The sequence below is a fragment of the Lacerta agilis genome, chromosome 17 (genome assembly GCF_009819535.1).
Source record: "Lacerta agilis isolate rLacAgi1 chromosome 17, rLacAgi1.pri, whole genome shotgun sequence".
NCBI lineage: Eukaryota > Metazoa > Chordata > Lepidosauria > Squamata > Lacertidae > Lacerta > Lacerta agilis.
In genome coordinates, this window is record NC_046328.1 from 13,756,890 (window position 1) to 13,777,917 (window position 21,028).

The 21,028-nt window shown below is 44.1% G+C and overlaps 1 protein-coding gene and 1 gene segment (V, D, J or C); both read right to left on the minus strand.

The window, feature by feature from the left end:
- Positions 1–110: 110 nt before the first annotated feature.
- LOC117039073 lies at positions 111–431 on the minus strand. The segment is given in 1 exon segment: positions 111–431. A coding segment is annotated over 1 exon segment (321 nt).
- Positions 432–4,311: 3,880 nt separating this feature from the next.
- LOC117039236 (probable E3 ubiquitin-protein ligase TRIML1) lies at positions 4,312–19,097 on the minus strand. The gene is made up of 5 exons (XM_033136327.1): positions 18,735–19,097; positions 11,302–11,718; positions 8,758–8,780; positions 7,197–7,315; positions 4,312–5,517 (listed from the first exon to the last, which is right to left on the minus strand). The coding sequence occupies exons 1-5, from the start codon at positions 19,077–19,079 to the stop codon at positions 4,979–4,981; spliced, it is 1,443 nt and encodes a 480-aa protein (XP_032992218.1). The 5' UTR covers positions 19,080–19,097; the 3' UTR covers positions 4,312–4,978.
- Positions 19,098–21,028: the final 1,931 nt, after the last annotated feature.

Here is a 21,028-nt window from a genome sequence, read left to right on the forward strand (position 1 = left end):
TCTGACAAGTGCCTTCATGCAAATCCATCTGCCGGCTTGACTTCCTTATCAGCTGTGTCTACAGCCTACTCCCCAAGGGGATGGGATGGAGTTTTGGTCTTGGTTCTCCCTTAAGCTGAAGCACTGTGGTACTCTCCCCCTGCCGATGTCAGACAGTAATAGATGCCATCATCCTCTGCCTGGACCCCAGAGATAGTAAGGTAGCAGGTGCTGCTTTGGGCATCTTTGGAAGCAGAAAAGCGATCAGGGACCCCTGAGGCTTTATGTTGGTTCGATTCATCTTTGTAATACAAAATGCGTCTGGGAGAGCCCTGGTGCTTCCGCTGGAGCCAGACGATGGTGTGGCTTGCGATGCTGTCACTGGACAGGGTGCAGGGGAGCTGAGCGACATTTCCTGGGGGTGCCAGCATAGAGCTAGGCTGGTTCAGCATCGCTTCTGCATTTCCTGTGGTTAGAAGACACAAACACAACACGGAGACATCAGCAGGTTGAAATTAAACCAGAACAGCAGGTACAGAGCATGCTGGTGACCCTTGGATGAGCCTATGAACTTTGAGTCTTTCATTCCATAATCCTGAGCTGGGTCACGTCGCTGTCCACACAGATGCAGCTTTCTACAAACATCAGAGGCTGGATCCATGTTAAGTTAGCTGAACATATGCCCCACTGAAATCTATTTGATTTGTAGCCCATCCTCCATCTCAAAGGGCGGCAAACACACAAGCCATAAAACATCTTAACGTAATTCCAGTACAGATGTGGACTGGGAAAGATCTCCACCCAAAAGGCCTGTTGGAAGAGGGAGGCAGGCACCAAAAAGGCAACAGAGGCGGCACCTGTCTGATATTTAATGAGAGGGGATTCCAAAGGCAGGTGCCACCACACTAAAGGCCCTGTTCCCATGTTATATGGAGCAGACCTCCTGATAAGATGGTATCTGCAGAGGTCCTTGCCTGCAGATTGAAGAAATCAATGGGATAAGTTCAACTTAAGTTCCACTGATTTCAATGGAAAAGTTTGGCTCCAGCCCAATATCTCCATCTGAGGAGCAAGGAGGGGATTGCAGAGATTGTCCCCTATCCAACCGCAGATCCAATTTGCAGTCCTTGTCCGTGTGTAATTTTCCATGTGGCAAGGAAATAAGACCTACAGTAAGTCTCTGTCTAGGCGTTTAGAACTGAATCTGTAGATTCCAGGAGATTGCCAGTACCTGCTAAGAAAAGACCCAGAAAACATAGAGCTGGCGGTACTAGCAGAACCATGGTCTAGCAGCGTTTATGGAGCAACCAGCCTTTTCAACCCTAGCACAGCTCCCAAACCCCACTGAAATGTTTAAGCACATTTAAGTGGTAGGATTTCAGAGGTGGAGCAGAGGCAAAGTCTGGATGCAAATGAGGTTGTGGGCATACAAATGTTCGGTTCCTAGCCAGAAACGTAAGAAGCTGCCTTATTCTGAGTCAGACCACTGGTCCAACTCGCTCAGGGCGGTCTATACCGAGTGGTAGTGGCTTTCTAGTTTTTCAGACAGGGAGTCCTTCCAGAGCCTACATGAAAATGCTAGGAATTGAATCTGGGGCCTTCAACATGCAGAACAGATGCTGTACCAATGAACTACAACAATTATTTGACTGAAATAGGGACGTCCTATTATTCCATAATAATAATAATAATAATAATAATAATAATAATAATAATAATTTTATTATTTGTATCTCATTTATCTGACTGGGTTGTCCCAGCTACTCTGGGCAGCTTCCAACCTATATAAAGACATAATAAAACATTGAACATTGAACAACTTCTCCATATAGGGCTGCCTTCAGATGTCTTCCAAAGGTTGTGTAGTTAATTATCTCCTTGGCTCGGGATCACATAGCTCCATACCCTCCATCATTTCTCTGATGGAAACAGGAACGTCCTAAGGAAAAGCGAGAAATTTCGGGATCAAATCAGAAATGGGGACAGCTTCTCTAAATCAGGGACATCCCCAGAAAATATGGACACTTGGGGGGGGGAGGGTCTGCACTTGACCATTTCGATCAGCAGAATTGGCCCAACTACAGTTGCCACATAATGTCCGCTCCACATTTATAAGAACTCGATTGTTTAGTGTGGCAGCTCTCACACTTTGGAACTCCCTGCCTATTGAGATCAAGCAGGTGCCTTGACGGAACTCTTTTCGGTGCCTGCTAAAAACTTTCCTGTTTAGACAAGCCTATACAGATGCTTAGAAAATTGAGAGGTTTTTTTTTTTAATCTGCTTAAGTTGTTTAACTTTTATATGTTTTAAACTAGTGAAATGGCTTCCGGCGGCTGACGCCATTATGGGTGGTCGTGGGTTGCTTCGGCTGCGAAGCACCCAGTTCATTCCGGGGGTTAGGAGCCCTGCAGCCGCATAGCGGGGCTCCGGTTGGGGTGCGGGAAGAGCATCCCGCACCCTGGGCTCCCCGGCTGTGCCCGTTGTGGCTCCGAACCCTTCCCCCGCTCCCCCTGTAAAGGGGGAGTGGGGGTGAAGGGACGACGGAGCCGGGCTATAGGGGAGAAGCCCCAACCGGGATGGAAATGCGGCGGCAAAGCCTGTGATGAGCGTCTAAGTTCTACCTGTCATTAAGGAGCTGTTAAGAACCCAGAGGCTGTGAGTAATTGATTGACTCTTTGTATTCTTGGAACGATCTGGGGGAAAGAAGAAAGGCAGCCCGCCTCCCTCCCTTCGAGAGGTGAAAGAAATTAACCCTTTAAGTGACTGCTGCTACAACAATCAATAGAAAGTACTTGGAATTTGAAAACTGAGTCTGTTGAGATCTCCCTTCGGGGGTTAACTGGGGAAAAAATATCTCCGTTTGAAGTTTTGGTCTTTATACTCCGGCTTCGGAGAAATGGCGGCGACTTGGTGTGTCGTGGGAAAAAACTGAAACAAAGGAAGGAAGAGACAGGAACGGAAATCTGATACCCACCCTCTCTCTTAAAATGCTGGCCTTTGCGCTTGCACTGGTATCGAACCCTGATCTACAGGATGAGGAAAGGCTCACCGTTTTGCAGATGGAATTGCTTAATCGTAAACTACAAGTCTTGAGTGGAATTATTCATAAAAAGGATGTACTTTCCACAGAGGAGGCTTTTCAAAAGTTCTACACAATGGAATCAAGCCTTGGCAAAGAGCTGGGAGGGGCGTTTGAAGAATGGTCTGAAATGGTTGGGCAAATCCGGGGAAAGGAATCTGAAATGGGAAAATTTACAAGATCCAGTCTCCGAGGTGGCAGCTCGGGGGCATGGGACATGGAATTAAGATTTTTACAAGAAGAAGGAGAAAAGGAAACGGAGGAGCCCAGAATGCAGATGAGGAACGCCCTGAGGCTCGATGCTGGGTTTGCTGTGGATGATGCCTGGAACTGTGGACACTCAGAGGAAGGCAATTGGAGATTTGGTTTTGGAGAAAGACAGAAAAAGACAATGGACAGAAGGGGTGTGGGTTGAAGTATTAAATGTATAATCTAAATGGTCTGCCATGGTATCTGAAATCGGAGTGTGAAGTCTGTTAATTATAAGTATATTTTAAATAAGTAAGGAGATATGGAACTTTAAGTTAAAAGCAGCATGATAAAGGACAGAAGAAATAAGTTTAGCTATAAGAATATTTGGTAATGATTTAGGTTATAATGTTAAGATAGAGAAAAGTATGTTTTCTTTTTTGTTTTAAGTAAAGTTAAATCTTTTTATAGAGAAAAGTTGTTAAGGAAATAGTATATTGAATTAAAACCGAAGGTGAAAAGGCGGGGGAAGTCAAGCGTCAAGATTCGGAACTAGAAAATTTTTTTTTGTTTGTAAGGTATATAAATAAGAAGAATCCTGACTTTATGTGTATTTGTATTTGTTTTTGTATTTGTAGGTGTGGGGTTGGGTTTTTGTTATATTATGAAAATGCTAATAAAATTTTGTTAAAAAAAAAAAAATAAACTAGTGAAATGGTTGAATACCCCCTAAGACCGGGGTGACCCAAAACCAATAAATCACTCAGAGGTGGAAAGTTTTTTAAAAAATGTAATAAGCTTTATTAATAGTCTTACAATACGTTACATATATATAGTACATCTCTTAAAGTAAATTGAAATGTCAATCATGTACACAAAAAAATGAAAAAACCCATATACTTAGCTTTTCTTTTGTAAAACACTTTGAGGGGGTTTCCCCCCCCACAATCAAGCAGTGTACAAATTTTATGAAATTAAAAATATAAGAGATGCACTGTGAGACTGGCATGGATAGCCATAGGAAGCTGATTTCTATCCATTAGAGTTCTTTTTAAAAAAAAAAAAAATGTGTTTGGTAGAGAAACTGTGCTGTGATAGAAGTCAAAGAGGCAGTCCCCATTTGATAGTCCCTTTTCAATGGATTTCTCCAACATCCTGTATGGGAAATGCATCCGGAAGACAAAATAAATCAAGCAGGTAGTGGTCTGACATGGAGCCCTTCCTGCCCCTGTTCCTTCCCCCTCCCTCGCTCTTGAATGTTTTGAGAAAGTGAGGCATTGGGAGGGGTGGCTGATGGACAATCTGCACGCAGCCAGTCTTGAAAGCTGCACAGGTTGGTCTATAAAATCTGACTGTTTGGGCAGAGTTTCTCTGAAGCTTGTGCATGGACCGATCGGCTGCAGGGCTGTGTCAACTGAGGCTACCTGGGGGTGGTCGCTTCACTGCTTCTTGAGGGCTTCCAAGTGACAGACTGAAGTGCTTGCTTGGTATGTATACATCGCTTGCTGTTTTGGAATAAAACCTTTAATCTTCTCACTCACTTGTGTATTTTGTATTGCTTCTGAATTTTAAAAGGACCGCCTTGTCTTTGGCAAGACACATCCCAACTCTTGGCCCGCAAATAAAAGATTCAGCGTTGCATGTTCAGGAACCAGTAGTCATTCGTGAGAACCATTTGCCCCATTGCCGCAGAGAAAGTGGAAGCCCTGATGTGGCTTTCTCCTCAAGATTCAGCATTTCAGGGTGACACCACGACCTACCCACAAACAGGGAATGATCATCTCCCCATCGAAAAAGGCAGGGCAGAATTTGAAGATCAGTTTGTCCAAATCAGCATCAAAAAATTCCACATCTTTCTTTTCATAATCCAAGGACACCTTGATCTTCTTGGGCAGATGTTCCAGTCTCAACATAGTCCAATTGGGAGAAGTAAAAGCCCAGAGGCAACAGGATGGATAATTCCTCTCCTTTCCCACAGCCCAGATGCCACAATAATGACGAAGGATACTCTTCGCATTCCTCTGGAAAGATTCTCGTACAACCCCCACAGCCCATTCAGCCTCTTCCTCCTTAACCTCCATGCCCACCTCCACCTCCCACAAATGTCTTCCTGAACCAAATTTCTTGCAGCCCAGGACACAGGGATCAAAGTAAAACCTCTCAGGGCTCATGGGCACGTCCTGCTTCCCATCTCCCCATCTCACACTTTTCAGGTCATCAGACACAATGAGGTATGGATATGCTGTGCTTGGATCCAGAAATATACTTCCTGCAGGACAAAAGGAAAGTGGAGATTTGATGAATGTAAAAACAAGCCCAGCTCAATCTAATCAGAGACCTATCTTACAGGTGCAGAACTGAGACCCAAGGTCCTCTTGAAATGGTCCTCAAGGTTCTCTAGGCCATGCCTCCTCCCCAGGCCACATCCCTTGGAAGGAGATGTGAATGGATGGAAACAGAGGAAGCTGCCTTATACCTTGGTCCATACAGTCTTGTCTATTCAGCAGCTTTCTGGAGTTCCAAATAGGGGTGTCTCTTCCCCAGCTCTACCTATAGATGCTGAGAATTGAACCTGGAACCTTCTGCATTCAAGGCAGATGCTTTAGCTCTCAGCTATGGTTCTTCCCCTAACTAGGCTCCTAATTAACCACTGTGAGAACAGGACTAGATGGATTTGGTATTAGGGATCAGTTTGGGCATCATTTGCTAGAAGCTGGATGTCAAATGGAGCAACTGGATGGAGCCCCTTTGCCAGAATTGATTGATCCATTGGCTAGCCTTAATAACAGAAGGGAATCTAGAGTGCCTATTGTAATGCACCACAGTTCAGTGCATGATGGCATTCTGATTCAGGCCAGAGGTCTTGGCCAACTCCACCTGATTATTATTATTATTATCATCATCATCATCATCATCATCATCATCATTTATTGAATTTATATATCGCCCTATACCCAGAGGTCTCAGGGCAGTTCACAGAAAAGATAACAACATATAAAATCAGAATAAAAACAAGAACCCAATAACACAAACACACACCCAGAAAAGAGCCACATTTTAAAAGGGTATAGGATGTCAAACAGATCAACCAAAGGCCTGGTTAAAAAGGAATGTTTTTGCCTGGTGCCTAAAGGTGTATATGTTGGGTTTTCTTTATCTTAGAGTGGTCAATAATGCTACACAGGAAAAAGGTTGGTTCTGAGAGGTGTGTGTTTGCAGTTTGACCTACTTAGCTGCACGCCTGTGGTCTCTCGACTTTATGCCTAATTAAAAGGGGAGTTACTTTCTGCACCAGGTGCAGAAAGGGATGTGAATGATAGGATAATTGGTTAATTGAAACTACATTATATTGTGTTCAAATGTCTTGTAAGCTGCTGGTGAGGAGGAGTGATGGCTTGCAGAGTTTGGCTGTTACGTTTTCAAAAATAAAACTAAGAAAAGATATTGTGGACAGCTTTTTATTTCTATGCTCCATTCGCTGCGCACACACATTGTGTTGATTAAGAAGTTCAACAGTATAATGAAGGGACCAGGCAATCTTTCCTGGGGAAAGCATTCCACAGACGGGGAGCCACTGCAGAGAAGGCCCCGTTCTTGTGTTGCCACCCTCTGGACCTCTTGAGGATGGGGCACATGAATGAGGGCCTCGGGAGATGATCTCTGATAAGAATGTGGCTGTTGCAAATGCACAGAGATTCCACTCTTAATTCTGAATTGCAGGCTCAAGATGAAAAACTTGCTGTGACTCAGTATGGGGTGGAATGACAAGCTGATGGACAGGGAAGTGGGCCCCGGAGGAATTATACTATTGTAGCCGTGTCACACACACCCTAAGCATGACACCCAGGGCGGACTGCACCCCACACACACACCCCTTGCCATGCCCCTGAGCACTAGCAAGTCTCTGAGTTCAACTTATTTTCCCGCCCCCTTGTTTGCCCCCAATACCTTCCAATTTTTCTATATTCTTGATCAGAGCAGAGTTCTTCTGTGAGCAAATGTTGAGACTTTCTTCGAAGTTGGGGTGATTAACCAACTTATGCCCCACTTCCTCCTCATGTTTGGACCTGGAAGGGAAGATGGACAGCTTTCAGAACCTTGCCCTCCCATACAAATGTGTAGTAAGAACATAAGAATAGCAGGTGCTGTGGGGGAATTAATATACGAATCCCTGTGGACTCACGTGTGTGGGTGAACAACAAAAGAACTGACTAGGTGCCTAGGTTCAAAACCCAGGGCTAGCACACAGAAAGCCCCAGCAGAATTTAAAATCAAGTCACAACTTGTACAGCATAGGAATAGGCTGTTAATCATGTTTAGTCCGCTGAAGCAACAGACCTCATTGAACACACCACACACTGGTAAGTTTAAATTTATTTACTTACATATTCAAAGGTCTGATACATGTGTTGTTCTGTGTAGAAAATACAGCAAGATAGCTTCAAGCATGTGTTCTAAGCTTGGAGAGCAAGCTTAGGCACATCCTCCTTGGTCAGTTACATTGCATGAAGAGGGAGGGAGGGAAGGCTTCACTTCCTTCCTCTCCTGAGGAGAGGGGGCGTGACCTAGCTGAGTGTAGGAATCTAACTTTGTGGTTTTAACCCCTTCATGCACTAACTAGCCCTATGCTTGCTAGTTATGCTTGACTGCAATTTTCCACAGATGCATTCACATGCAGTCTGACATTTTGAGCCTGGAGGTCTCTCTCCCAAGAACATTTCAATCCAGTGAACCCTCTAGACCAGGAATGAGCAACCCGTCACTCTGTCCAACTCTTATTAGCCCCAGTTGCCCTGCCAGTGGTCAGAGATGATGACAGCTGTAGTCTAAGAACATCTGGATATCCAAAGGTTCCCCAACTCAATATCATTCCCCATGCCTCACACTTCAGAGTGTGAAAGCAGGGGTTGCATTTGAGGGAGATTTCCTGGTACTGTTAATTCTAAGAAGTCACAAAATCAGTGCAGTGTTGAAAGATTCAGTCGAACATCGTGATTAAAAATGGACTCCAGTTCTATCCAGACATAGACAATAACCTGTTTCTTGATCTTCAGACCATGCAGAATTGACTACAAGATCTTAAGAGGTGTCCAAATGCACAGAGAGCAGGCAGAAAAACCACTTTCCAAAATTTATAGCACATCAGGGTGCACTTTCTACTAAAGAATATAGTAAGAGTCCTGCAGCAATTCCTTTGGCCCAATTTGTGGGATAAAGTGATGGGAAAAGCAGAAAAGTGAGGAGGGGGACTGGTGCTGTCAGCAGGCACAGACCCGTTACTCACAGTCGCAGGTTGTAGGGTAAATCAATGTTGTCAAGGTTAAAAGGGTGTTAGAGAAAGATTTCCCACCCTTGCTTTCAATGTTGATTGTACATAGCAGAATTTGTTGCCATACTTGTAAGAACATGTTGTTTTCAATGAAACAGAATCTGTTCTGTAGGTGTGTGTGTGTGTGTGTGTGTGTGTGTGTGTGTGTGTGTGTGTGTGTGACAAGAAAGAGTTACACACCTGTTCAAGGTCCTTCTGATCTCCTGAAAGAGAGAACAAGATAAATGAGGTCTCAGCTACAAGGACAGAACATACAACAAGTTTGTCCTCATGAGGGGTTGTTGTTGTTTTTTTGTCCCTTCCTTGTATAGGGATACCAGTGAATTTCTTCTCAGGCTCAGGAAAGAACACATAGAACCCCAAAATTATTCTCTGGCTCAGATGAAAATCCTGGATGTGTGACACTTCTGCTAGCCCAGGGAACATGGGGATTCTCCTAAACTCCACATTATGAGCTAAGCAGTGAATGATTCACCAGTCTTGAGGGATCTTCTCTTCTTTATTCCCTAGGTCCTGGGGCAAGTGTGGGGACATGCAGGCCCAGGGGCCAAATGCAGCCCTCTGGGAAGCTCTATTTGGCCCCAAGACATATCCTCCACTACCATTCTCCTGTCCTAGGATGTGTCCCTTTTTGTGGAATATTTTATTGGTTTTATAATAAAATGACATTGATCACCTCCAACAAAACCTGTGCAGTGTTATGTGAATACTTCAGTCGCATATTATAAGGAAAATTGAGCAGGGACACTGCCAAATAACTGAATCACTGAATGTATCCTCAAAGGTTCACCAATCTGTGACAGATTCTCTGTAAGTAAACACGAGCAGTTGGAGGTCTGTCATTAACATCACTTTTATTTACATGGCTGATATATAGGAACCGTACTTTGTCAGTTCTGTTTAGCTTGGCCTCTAACAACCCTTCTGTGTTGCATTAAATGCTTGAAAAGAGACAAATCCCAAAGTCTCCCTTGCCACCCTGTCAGAGCTTTCTAGTGGGAGGGAATCTGTAAACAGGCAGTGGTAAACTGCAGGTAAAAAGGTAAAGGTGAATGACCCCCTGGACAGTTAAGTCCAGTCAAAGGCAACTACGGAGTTGCGGCGCTCATCTCGCTTTTGGGCCAAGGGAGCCGGCGTTTGTCCACAGACAGCTTTCCAGATCATGTGGCCAGCATGACTAAACCGCTTCTGGCGCAACGGAACACTGTGACGGAAACCAGAGCACACGGAAACACCATTTCCCTTCCCGCCACAGCGGTACCTATTTATCTACTTGCACTGGGGTGCTTTCAAGCTGCTAGGTTGGCAGGAGCTGGGACAGAGCAACGGGAGCTCACTCCGTCACGGGGATTTGAACCGCCAACCTTCTGATCAGCAAACCCAAGTGGTTTGGATCACAGCACCACCCGTGTACCTATTGGTAAACTGCAGGGCAGTTAGGTCTTTATGTATAAGAGGAGACCACATCAGTGTCTGGTGACAGAAGGGCCAGAGCAGGTTCCTCATCCCTTTTGTGGTATATGTCTTTGTCTTGAATCTCACCTTGTCAGGTAAAATGGGGAATATGCAGGAGAGATTATTTTTGAGGAGCTATGGAAGGTATTTGTAGAATATGTACTGTTAAAACAGGAAGGGGTCAAACCATCGCAAGAGGTGTTGAAATTTTGGGAGGTTGGATAGTTACAATGGAATGGTCTCAGGGGTGGGGTGTACATTTTTATTTTATTTCTTATTTTTTTAAAAATTAAAAAACCTGGTTTGTACGGTCAAACCTTGGTTCCCAAACACCTCCGTTATCATATGTTTCGGCTCCTGAATGCTGAAAACCCAGAAGTAACTGGTCCAGTTTTCAAATGATTTTCAGAAGCTGAATGACTTCCGGGGAATTTTTATATTTTTTTTCTCCACTGACTTTGCCTACAGCCCTTTGAACCTCGGTTATCGAACATTTCAGAAGTCGAACAGTCTTCCAGAATGGATTACGTTCAACAACCGAGGTTTGACTGTGCCACTTCAGACTAAAAGTGGGGGGGGAGGATCTCATCTTGTCATGTCCCAGCTGGGGGAGCCCTACACCAAGTTCTGAATCAGGGTCCATCTGGGGGTCCATCTGGGGGCAGGGAGTTGGGGTCCTCAGACAAGACTAAGTAGGGGCCATTCACAACCAAGGTTAATCCTCTGACATTGAGGCCAAATGGGTCCCAAGCCCAAGAGAAAGGCAGTGCCAGATACAAAGCCAACCCATTCAGATAAGTGGCCAGTTACTGGTAAGGACTCCTCAGGAGTAAAATCCTTCTCTCAAGGAGACATCTGGAGAGAAGAGACTTGATAGGAGTCAGCAGAGGTTCAGATATGGGTCCAGCAGCTCCTAATGATGTCAGATGACTGACAAGTGGGTTATCCTACCCACTTGTTAAACTTGAGCCATGGGGGTTGGGCAGGGGGTAACAGCTACAACACAGGATTCAACCCCCTTCCTATCACCATTAGAGTGGCAAAGATTTCCATGGAACCTGGAGTGCAAAAAAATTTAAAGTACAAATATCTAAACTGGTGGGTGGGATGGACAGAACTGCTCTCCATACAGGAATTTTTTTTTTTTTGTAACTCATTTCCCCCTAATACAACATAATTTTGCATTTTATTTTCACCAATAAATGCACTGCATTGCAAAACATCTGGAGGACACAACGTTGGTTGGGGCTTATCTAGACTAGTTCCTACCTGTTCAATATACTCCAGGAGAACCAGTGAGTGCTGGCTGTGCTGTGGCGAATGTTCACACTTGGAACATAGCAATTCTCTGTCTTCTTTGCAGAAAAGTATAAGTTTTTCCTTGTGTCTTTCACACAGTGTTCCTCTGTAGCGTTTGCAGTTTTCTACAATGTTGGTCAGCTGCCAGTTGGGCCGGTAATTCCCTTTCTGGATCTTGGTTTGGCAGACAGGACATTTCAGTTGATCTATTTTCTCCCATGTCTCGTAGTATTGGTTGATGCAGGCCTTACAAAAGTTGTGGCCACAATCCAGAATCACAAGGTCTGTGAAATATTCTTTGCAAATAGGGCAGTTAATGTCTTCTTCCATAACTACAAGCATTGTGGATTCAGCAGTGGCGGGCATTCCTTCCGGTGTCATGCCTCCCTTATAAACATAAAAAACATCAGTTTCTTAGTAAAGTTCTTGATTTAGAAGTGAAAAGGGAGAGTTTTATTCCCTAGCTTATAAGTTTACTAGTGGTTTAAGCCCATTAAAATAATGGGCGCTAGAGCGGTGGAGGCCTTGTCATTCTCCCTTTCTCTGAATAGGTACGGGGGCTGTGTCAGCGCTGCGGGAGCCGGGAGAGCAGGTACCGCTCGCGGGATAAGGGAAGACAGCCCGGTTGGTTTGTTTTTTGCTCTTGCGCCGCTCCCCGCGCCCAAGCTCCTCAACTGCCCTCCCCGCGACACCGAGACGGGTAGCGAGGGGAGAATTTCGCTTCCGCTTTCGCTCCGCCGGCTTTGAGGGAGACGAAGAGGCTGGGGCGGTGGTGGAGGCCTCGTCATTCTCCCTTTCTCCGAATAGGTACGGGGGCTGTGCCAGCGCTGCGGGAGCCGGGAGAGCAGGTACCGCTCGCGGGATAAGGGAAGACCGCCCAGTTTGTTTGTTTTTGCTCTTGCGCCGCTCCCCACCCCCAAGCTCCTCAACCACCCTCTGGCCGGCCGCGCTGCTCCCGGGCCGCTAGTCCTCGGGGCCCCGAGTCAGACGGCGGCTGCAGCAGCTGTGGGAGCGCGGCGTCCCTCCTCGTCCTCCGGAGCATCGGCGCTCCACGGGGCGGGCTGCTCTGGGCTGCTCCCGGGCCGCTAGGCCTCGGGGCTCTGGTTTCAGCGGCGAGAGCGGCAGCGTGGCCTCCCTTCTCGGCCTCCCCTTGTCCTCTGGGGCGCCGGCGTTCCATTTCAACCGCCACTTCAACTGCCGACGCTGCTCCCGGCCCGATTGTCTCTCTGTTCCAATCCCTGTGTCCGTGGGGCACATGCTCAGTAGCGCAAACCCAGAGACACAGGGACTGGACGCAGAGGCACTTGCATTTTATATATATATAGATAAGTCTTTTTGTAACCAAGCTTTCTTAAGCTTTCTATACTGTACCTCATGCATTTTTTACTGACACACTGTTAATCAAGAAGCGAGCAGCTAAGGGGGGCCTCCTCCTCCTCCTTCTCCTTTATCTCTTACCTAGCTCTGAGTGGTACGGGAAGCACTGGACTGAATAACTGGGAACTTCCAACTTTCTCTGAAAGACAGTCTTTTAACTAACATTTATACAGACTCATGCCTTTTTCTGAACTGGAGTTTTTCAACCTTCTCTGGAGTTCTCAGTTTTCTGAGCTGAAAGTCAGTCTTTTTAACTGATATTTAGACTGAAAGCCTTCTCTGAATAACTAGAGTTCTGGAACCCTCCCCTGGATAGTTTGATCTTCTTTCTTCTATGTAAGTCCTTTTTATAAGTCCCCTCTTACCTTCCTCTATGTAAGTCCCCCTTTTTACCTTCCTTCTTCTCCCTTTTAAATCTTTATAACTGATTCTTTTTCTATAACTTTTTATATGTTTAGTATACCAAGTTTCTGGTATAATATTTAGCTTTTACCTGAGTTTGTAAAACTTTAGCCCCTTTTGCCTTTTTATATTTTTATGTTATTGGTGTAATATTTAGCTTTTTCTGTAAGCTCTCTTTGTGAAACTTGTTCTTAGTGCATACCTCTCTTCGCTGGCATATCATTAATCAATGAAAAGAAGAGCAGGTTGGAGTGTCCCATATCCAATGGTACAGGAATTTGGCCAGAGATGTGAAGGAGACTGGATAATCCTTTGATGGATGATCTTGCCAATTAGAGGGAAAGGCAAGAGGTACCAGGAGCAGCCAAGGGCTGGCTAACCCTTACTTTGAGATAAGAGTGCAAGATAGGAATTTTCACCCAATAACAAGGTTGTAAAACATTGTAGGCTGGATTCCTGGGGAGGGGGCAAGAGGGACTCTGAAAGGGGATAAAAGCTGTATGTATCTTTTCGCCAGTGGCAATCTGCTGCGAGTTATCGCGCAGGTGCCTTCCTCAAATTCTAGATGGCAGGAATAATAAACTCTTTCTCTATTTCAAATCCTCGGTGTCTTTTTTGGCTCCTTCCTCCCTCACCTCCCGGGTGCAACCCAAGGTTAACGGAAAGGTCTGCAAAAAGGCTACAGAAGTACAACATCCACTCCTTCATTTCCTCCCCCCTCCATTTTCTCCAGCCCACATGGAAATGTAACAGCTGAATTCTTCTACACAACCAGAGTAATTGGCCAGAAAGATACAATACCACCCATGAGGCTTTGTGCGCCAAGATGTGTGATCTGGAAGCAGGGATGAATGAATCTGTGCATTGTGGTGTTTTTCATTTCCCCCCACCCCCTAATCTTATGTTCAATTTGTCACATTTCTGCACCAGTTTGCCAATTTAATAAATAAATAAAAAGGAGAAGCTCATGAAAATTCACCAGCATTTTACAGCACATTTTCCCCAATATACATACTTTCGTATGCAATTTCCTCTACTATGCATTATTAATAGTAATTAAGAATTTTGTGCATCTAGCTTGCAAGCTTCAACCCAGTAGGAGCCAGTTGCAAATCATAGCACAGACACTCGGTGAGCAGGCTGTCCTCCTCCAATCGCTTCTCCCAATTAGCCTCCATCTCCAGGGCCTGCCCCCATGACATCAACAGGGGGCTCCCTTGGTCTCAGGTCTGGGCCTTGAAATTTCAGGGTCTGAGATGCTCCTGACCTCGCAACCCTAGTTGTTTTGGTGACAACTATTTCCCAAGCCCATCAGTAGGGGAGAGTCTCATTTCTCAAGGTTTCTGAGTGCAAGGCAGATGTCATGTCACTGAGTTATTGCCCTGTGTTTGCTTCCTTTTTTAATAAATAAAATTGTAAAGCTGTTGTCATACTGCAGTTCATGTGGCCGCAAACAAGCAGCTGTGTATTTGCAAACAGATGAGTTTTTGCGAGACAAATCACCATGAATGTTGAATAGATAGTGGGCAATAGATGTTCGTCATAATATAGATATGGAAGCATGGGAACGATTGTGTAATATGGATATAAAATTTACAGCATGTTACGGTCTAAGAGAAAATGATATGAAAATGATATATCGATGGTACCTAACACCAAGTAAATTGGCAAAAATGTATAAATCCAAATCAAATAAGTGTTGGGAATGTAAAAAGAAAGAAGGTTCTTTTTATCATATGTGGTGGTCTTGTAGTAAGGATAAAGCTTACTGGGAACTGATAATGAATTGAAAAAGATGTTTAAAATAACGTTTGTTTGTTTAAAAAAAACAGAAGCTTTCCTTTTGGGAATTATAGGGACAGAACTACCCAAACTGTACAGAAATTTATTCATGTATGTAACCACAGCAGCAAGAATGTTACTCGCCCCAAAATGGAAAGAAGCAGAAGTCCCAGCAAAGGAAGAATGGATACAAAAACTTATGGAATATGCAGAAATGGCAAAGCTTACCAGAAAAATGAGAAATCATGATAACAAAATTTTTATAAAAGAATGGAAATTGTTTATGGAATATTTACAAACAAACTGTAAACATATGAGAACATTGGCAGGATTATTGTAATAACCTGTAGTTTTATAAGAGTATATATTTAATGTAGAAAAATAAATGTGCGAATTAAGTTAACTTGAATTTGCAGAAGATATTAAAAATAAGTTTAAGGAACCACAGAAAGTGGGAGAAGGAAGCCATGTTTTGAAATGTCAAAATGTTAAAATGATAGCAAAAATTATTGAAATGTATAAAACCATCCACCACCGCCGAGGGCATCGATTGGCATTGTAATTTTGTAAAAGGAATTCTTAGTACGGCAAGTGGGAGCTTTGTTAGATAACTAGCTCGGATGTGCTCCGTTTTGATAAGTGGGAACCATGATGAACATTTGGTAGAGGCAATCATGGTTAAATCCCTTTCTGCATCAGCCCTGAAGAGACAATCTCTTAAGTGCCTCTTATCCATTTCCATGATCACCTGAAGATCTTTTAATTGATATTGGGTCAAGAAGCGTTGGATGCCATCCTTCCAACATCTGGTCTGTTCCCATTCTGTGTGGGCCATAGCAGGGAATCTCTCCTCTGAGAGAGATTGAAGTCTTTTCACATAGTTTAATTGTCAATGGGAATTTAGTTGCCTTGCTGTGTTCGATTAGGTTCAGTAGTTTCCTGATGGGGTCTGTAATATTGTGACCAGGGACAAAGCCAGTCTCGTCTGGGGCTATTAACTTGGATAAGAATTTTTTCAGACGGTTGGCCAAGATTGATGTGAATATTTTGTAGTCTTGGTTTATTAATGAGATCGGGCAGTATGATTCTACTTTGAGGCTGTCCTTCAATGGTTTTGGGATGGAGACTATTTTGGAGAGGGTCCAGGTTTTGGGAATGGGCTTTCCTTTCATGGTGTCATTAAACAGGCGTGTCATGTAGGGCATCAGGGGTTCTTTGAATTTCTTATAGAATTCTGCCGTGAAGCCATCTGGGGCTTTGTGTGGTTTTAAGTTTTTGAGGATTGTGTCTATTTCAGACACAGATAGTCAATTCTAGCCCTTATTGTTGCCATGTCCACTTCCATGGGAAGAAGAGCAGCTGGGGTCCCGTTGGGGAGCGAGAGCACTTTCCTGAGGAATTTGTTCTGCACTATTTCTAAGACTTTCTTAGTATTTGGGTTCATGCCCCATATCGCTACTCCATGAAGCACCTGGAAAACCACTTTACTGGCAAAGATTTTCAACACAGGTTCAAGTAACTGGCCACCCACCGTAAAACAGAATTCCATTAATGCCCCACAAGCTTTCTGCGCTTTGAGTTTTGCAGCCTCGATATGCCCTCCAGCTAATCAAAACGCATGCTCAATAAACAGCAGACATTGTAGAAGCTGCAGTCAAATGAGGGTGAATGCTCAACAGGCATCTAGAAGCAGCCCAGGTTTCTTTTGAATTTGCTAGATGCACCTGGATATGTCCCCATCTCATGCCTGGATCAGAAGCTGAAATTGTTTGCACCAGTAAATGTTAAAAAATCCCACCCCTGGTGATTGTCAATGTTATAAGAATTCTAAGGTCTCAAATATGCCGGTAAAATAAATGTTCGTGTTATGTACTGAGTTGAATAGGATCCAAACTGCAGCAGTCTGATTGGTCCTAGAACAATAGGATTGAGATTGCAGCAGTCTGACTGGTCTCAGAACAATAGGATTGAGATTGCAGCAGTCTGACTGGTCCCAGAACAATAGGATTGAGATTGCAGGAGTCCTATTGGTCTGCAGGAGCCACCCAATCCAGCTCCAGGTGGAAGTGAATCCGCACTCTGATTGGCATACAGGAGTATCCCGGAATTAGCCAATCACATGGGGCCCATTGTGTAAATAGTGTATATAAAGCAAACGTTTTGGGGGAACTACATTCCTCACTACTATGAGCTGAATAAAGAGCATGAAAATCACACTGGACTCCGAGTATCTTTCAGTTCATAAATGTAGAAGGCAAACACATACATAAGTATATAAGCCACATGTCTGAAATAGTACAGGAGAACAATCCTGAAGTCATTTTGACTCTCCCAATTTGACCTCAAATATTTCTCTACAAGGAGGAAGGAAACGGGGAAAAGCTTTCCAATTGTCTTTGGTCTGTAAGGGGCTTACACCTACAAATACAGTCTGACAAGTATCTGTTAAGCTGAGCAAACTATCAATATCTGTAAGAGATTCAGGAACTAAAGTGTTTACCATCTCAAAGGAATGGCCAGGCTACCCAGAAAATGCAATGAAGTAAGGCATTATCAGGTATCCTGGCCGACAGGAGAGAAGCAGCACTCTCAAATTTCGGTCGGAGACCGCCTCCTTCTGTGATGTATGTATGTATGAAGTTTTAGGGGTGGTGGTCTTGGGATGTGGGTGGCGCTGTGTGGGACGCAGGTGGCGCTGTGGTCTAAACCACTGAGCCTAGGGCTTGCCGATCAGAAGGTCGGCGGTTCGAATCCTCGCGACGGGGGTGAGCTCCTGTTGTTCGGTCCCAGCTCCTGCCCACCTAGCAGTTCGAAAGCACATCAAAGTGCAAGTAGATAAATAGGTACCGCTTCGGTGGGAAGGTAAACAGCATTTCCGTGTGCTGCTCTGGTTTCGCCAGAAGCGGCTTAGTCATGCTGGCCACATGACCCGCAAGCCGTCTGCAGACGCCGGCTCCCTCAGCCTATAGAGCAAGATGAGTGCCGCAACCCCAGAGTCGTCCGCAACTGGACCTAACGGTCAGGGGTACCTTTACCTTTGCCTTGGGCTACAGGGTGGGCAATTTCAAAAGTCTATATAAGGGCTTACACATCATTGTTTGAGGTTCTCCTCCCTCCTGTGTGTGGTGAGTGGGGACCCTGTTGCAACAGTTTATTCTCCTTTAATAAAGATCAGGCTTACTAGCTGCTTTGCTTCTCAATATACTCTGGTTGGCCTCTGTTATTTTTCTCCTACTGATAGGGAACCCACCCACTTAAGGACTCTATACAGGCTCTGGAATATCCCATAAGAGAAAGGGAGCAGTTTTGGCCAACAGTCAACATACCAAGGGTTCTTAAAGCCTGTAGATTTATATCTAAGGCAGTGTTCTTCTGCTGTATTTTTCACAGAAAAATGTGTATTTTTATTTCAGCTTATGCACGTTTTTTTAAAAGATGTAATATTTCAAATAGTTTTCTTTTGGACTGTAAGTCTGCCACCACTTACCTAGGAATAAGTCCAATTACAAAATATGTAATAGGATTTACCTCTAAGTAGACATTTACAACATTGTACAGCGTCACTCTTTGTTCCTAAAAAACCAGGGTAAATTATGAGCAAACAGAGGGTGGCATATGCTTTATTCTGTTTTCAGCTTATTGCAGATTTTAATTAATTTTTAAATGTTTTAAATGCTGTTTAACTGCTTTTATTGATAACTTTATTGTTTTATTATTTTTGTAAACTGCTTTCTGGTTTGTATGCATAAATTTTATGGAATAGATACATGTGAATCAATTGAACTTTTTTTAAAGTAAACAAACCAGATTCATTTCCCTCCCTCCCCTCCCTAGTTTCCTACCTCATTCCCTCGAACCATTTGATCACCACCCTCACAGGAGAGTTCCTCCAGGAGTTCCTTCGGCTCATCACACCTTCCAGTCTTGCTTTTCGCACCTTCCCCTTCTTTAGATTTCGTGGATTCCCCTGCATGCCTTGCTAGCTCATGGATCCGCTTGTAGCTGCCTTCTTTAAAGGGTTTTCCACACCGAGGGCAACAACCTGCTGCATCAGAGTCACTCCAACTCTGGATGAGGCAAGCATGGCAGAAACTGTGCCCACAGTCAGTAATCACTGGGTCCAAGAAACGTTGGAGGCAAATGGGGCAAGTCATTTCTTCCTGGCCGAGATTGCCTCCAGCAGCCATGTTTCCTTCAAAAACAGCCTGAAGTGAAAACACTGGAATGCAATTTCTGGCAGGACGCCATGGTGGGAGTGCCTCTCCAAGTTGTAATTTATAGCATGTCAACAGCTGCAAACATATGCTGCAATAAAGAGGGTGAGTGGAGATCTGGTTGAAGAAAAGCAAACAACCAGTTGCAGACAAATTTTACTCATCTGTTCCAGATTCAGAGGCCCTGGAATGCATTTAATGACACCTTTTTAATTCTGAATAATGTATGCTTTTTATAACTGTATATGTTGTTTTGAGGGGGGGGGAATATTGTAGTGAGCAATGACTGGTTGGCACCCCTCTGTCCAGCGAAACAATGGAGGTGTGCACCTTTGGGAGTGAAGTCAAACTGTTGCAAGGTTGCAGTGTCTGCTGTGGCTACAGGATACAGGAGAGACATGTTTTGCTACAGCTGAGGCAGAACAAGGTGGCCGGTTGTCATGCAATGAATGAATGCAAATACAGTTTTCGGTTTTCGAATGTAATCCTTTCTGGAAGACCGTTCAAGTTCTGAAACGTTCGAAAACCGGAAGCCGCGTGGCATGTTCAGTTTCCGAAGCGCATTCGAAAACCAAAGCATTTACTTCCGGGTTTCAACATTCGAAAACCAAAATGTTTGTCAACGGAGACATTTGGAAACCGAGGTATACCACTGTAGTAAGAACAGTAATTTTTTGTTTGTTTGTTTGTTTGTTTTTTATTCAGAAAATGTATATAACGCTTAACAAAAATCTGCAGCTGATTTACAGAAAAAGAATCAAAGTACAATAAGATATGCACAAAGTTCAGAATACAATTAATACATTTCAAATGCAACATTTAAAACAGCCACTGAACAAGGTAGCGCTCTCAAACATCTCCAATAGGCCTGAGTAAACAACCAAGCTTTTAGGAGACTTTTTTATTTTGTAGTAAGAACAGTAATGACAGGACAGCTCCTGCCACACGGTTCTAAAGCACATGAATCTTCAAGTTGAATTTCACATTCAAAAAATGAATTTGAATTGTGAAGTTCACATATCATTGCAGGGGGAGGTTTCAAATCCAATTTGTTGGGTAACTTTCTAATATGGATTGCTGTTCATTTCAGATCTAATTCCAGCCCCATCTGTCTTCTCAGTTATCACAGTGTTCTCCAAGGTTCCCAGGAATGGTTGTTGTTGTTGTTGTTGTTGTTAGTAGTAGTAGTAGTAGTCGTCGTCAAATTATTTTTATTAATTTTCCAAATTATTACAAATCAAACCAAATTAATTTAATTTAATGCAGTTTCTTAAAATCAGGTTTCCTGCTCCTGTTCCAAACATATGATTATCATCCCCATTTCCTCGCATAGCCGCATCAGTGAGCTTCCCAGACCCCACTGGAGAACGTTGCCAGGATTTTTGCCTCATAAATCCTGGCTTTCCCCTGCCTGAATCTCCTCGCTGCCCACGGAGGGCGATGAGCAACCACCATTGACTTCTGACGTAGCCAGAAACCCACCAAAGTGGTCATTATTGACCCCCTGGTGTTGATGGGGCTGGGCAAAGGGTGGGGAAGGACCTGGGAGTCAAAAACGGGGGGGGGGGGTGTCAAAAAGGGGGTTTAGGGATGGGAAGATAACAAGGTATAGTGTGCACATTCTAATTAGGAACAATGGGTAATATTCAGCAAAATAATTGTGCTAGCATAAAGATGAGTGATAGAGCATGGAGACTTCCCCCCTCCCTCTTCTCCCCCCAATGTGTGTGCTGCATCTGCCCAGATTTGCTCGGAAGGGTTGGGGGGGTCCCCAAAATAGATTGGGGGGGTGGAATAATATTTTGTTACAAAAGGAGAAATGCATACAGTGGCAGAACCAATGACTTTGCTCTATGTTGATTACAACCCTAAGGGCCTCACAAATCAAGAGCATGAGCATGTACAGAGTGTTCCTCCCTTGC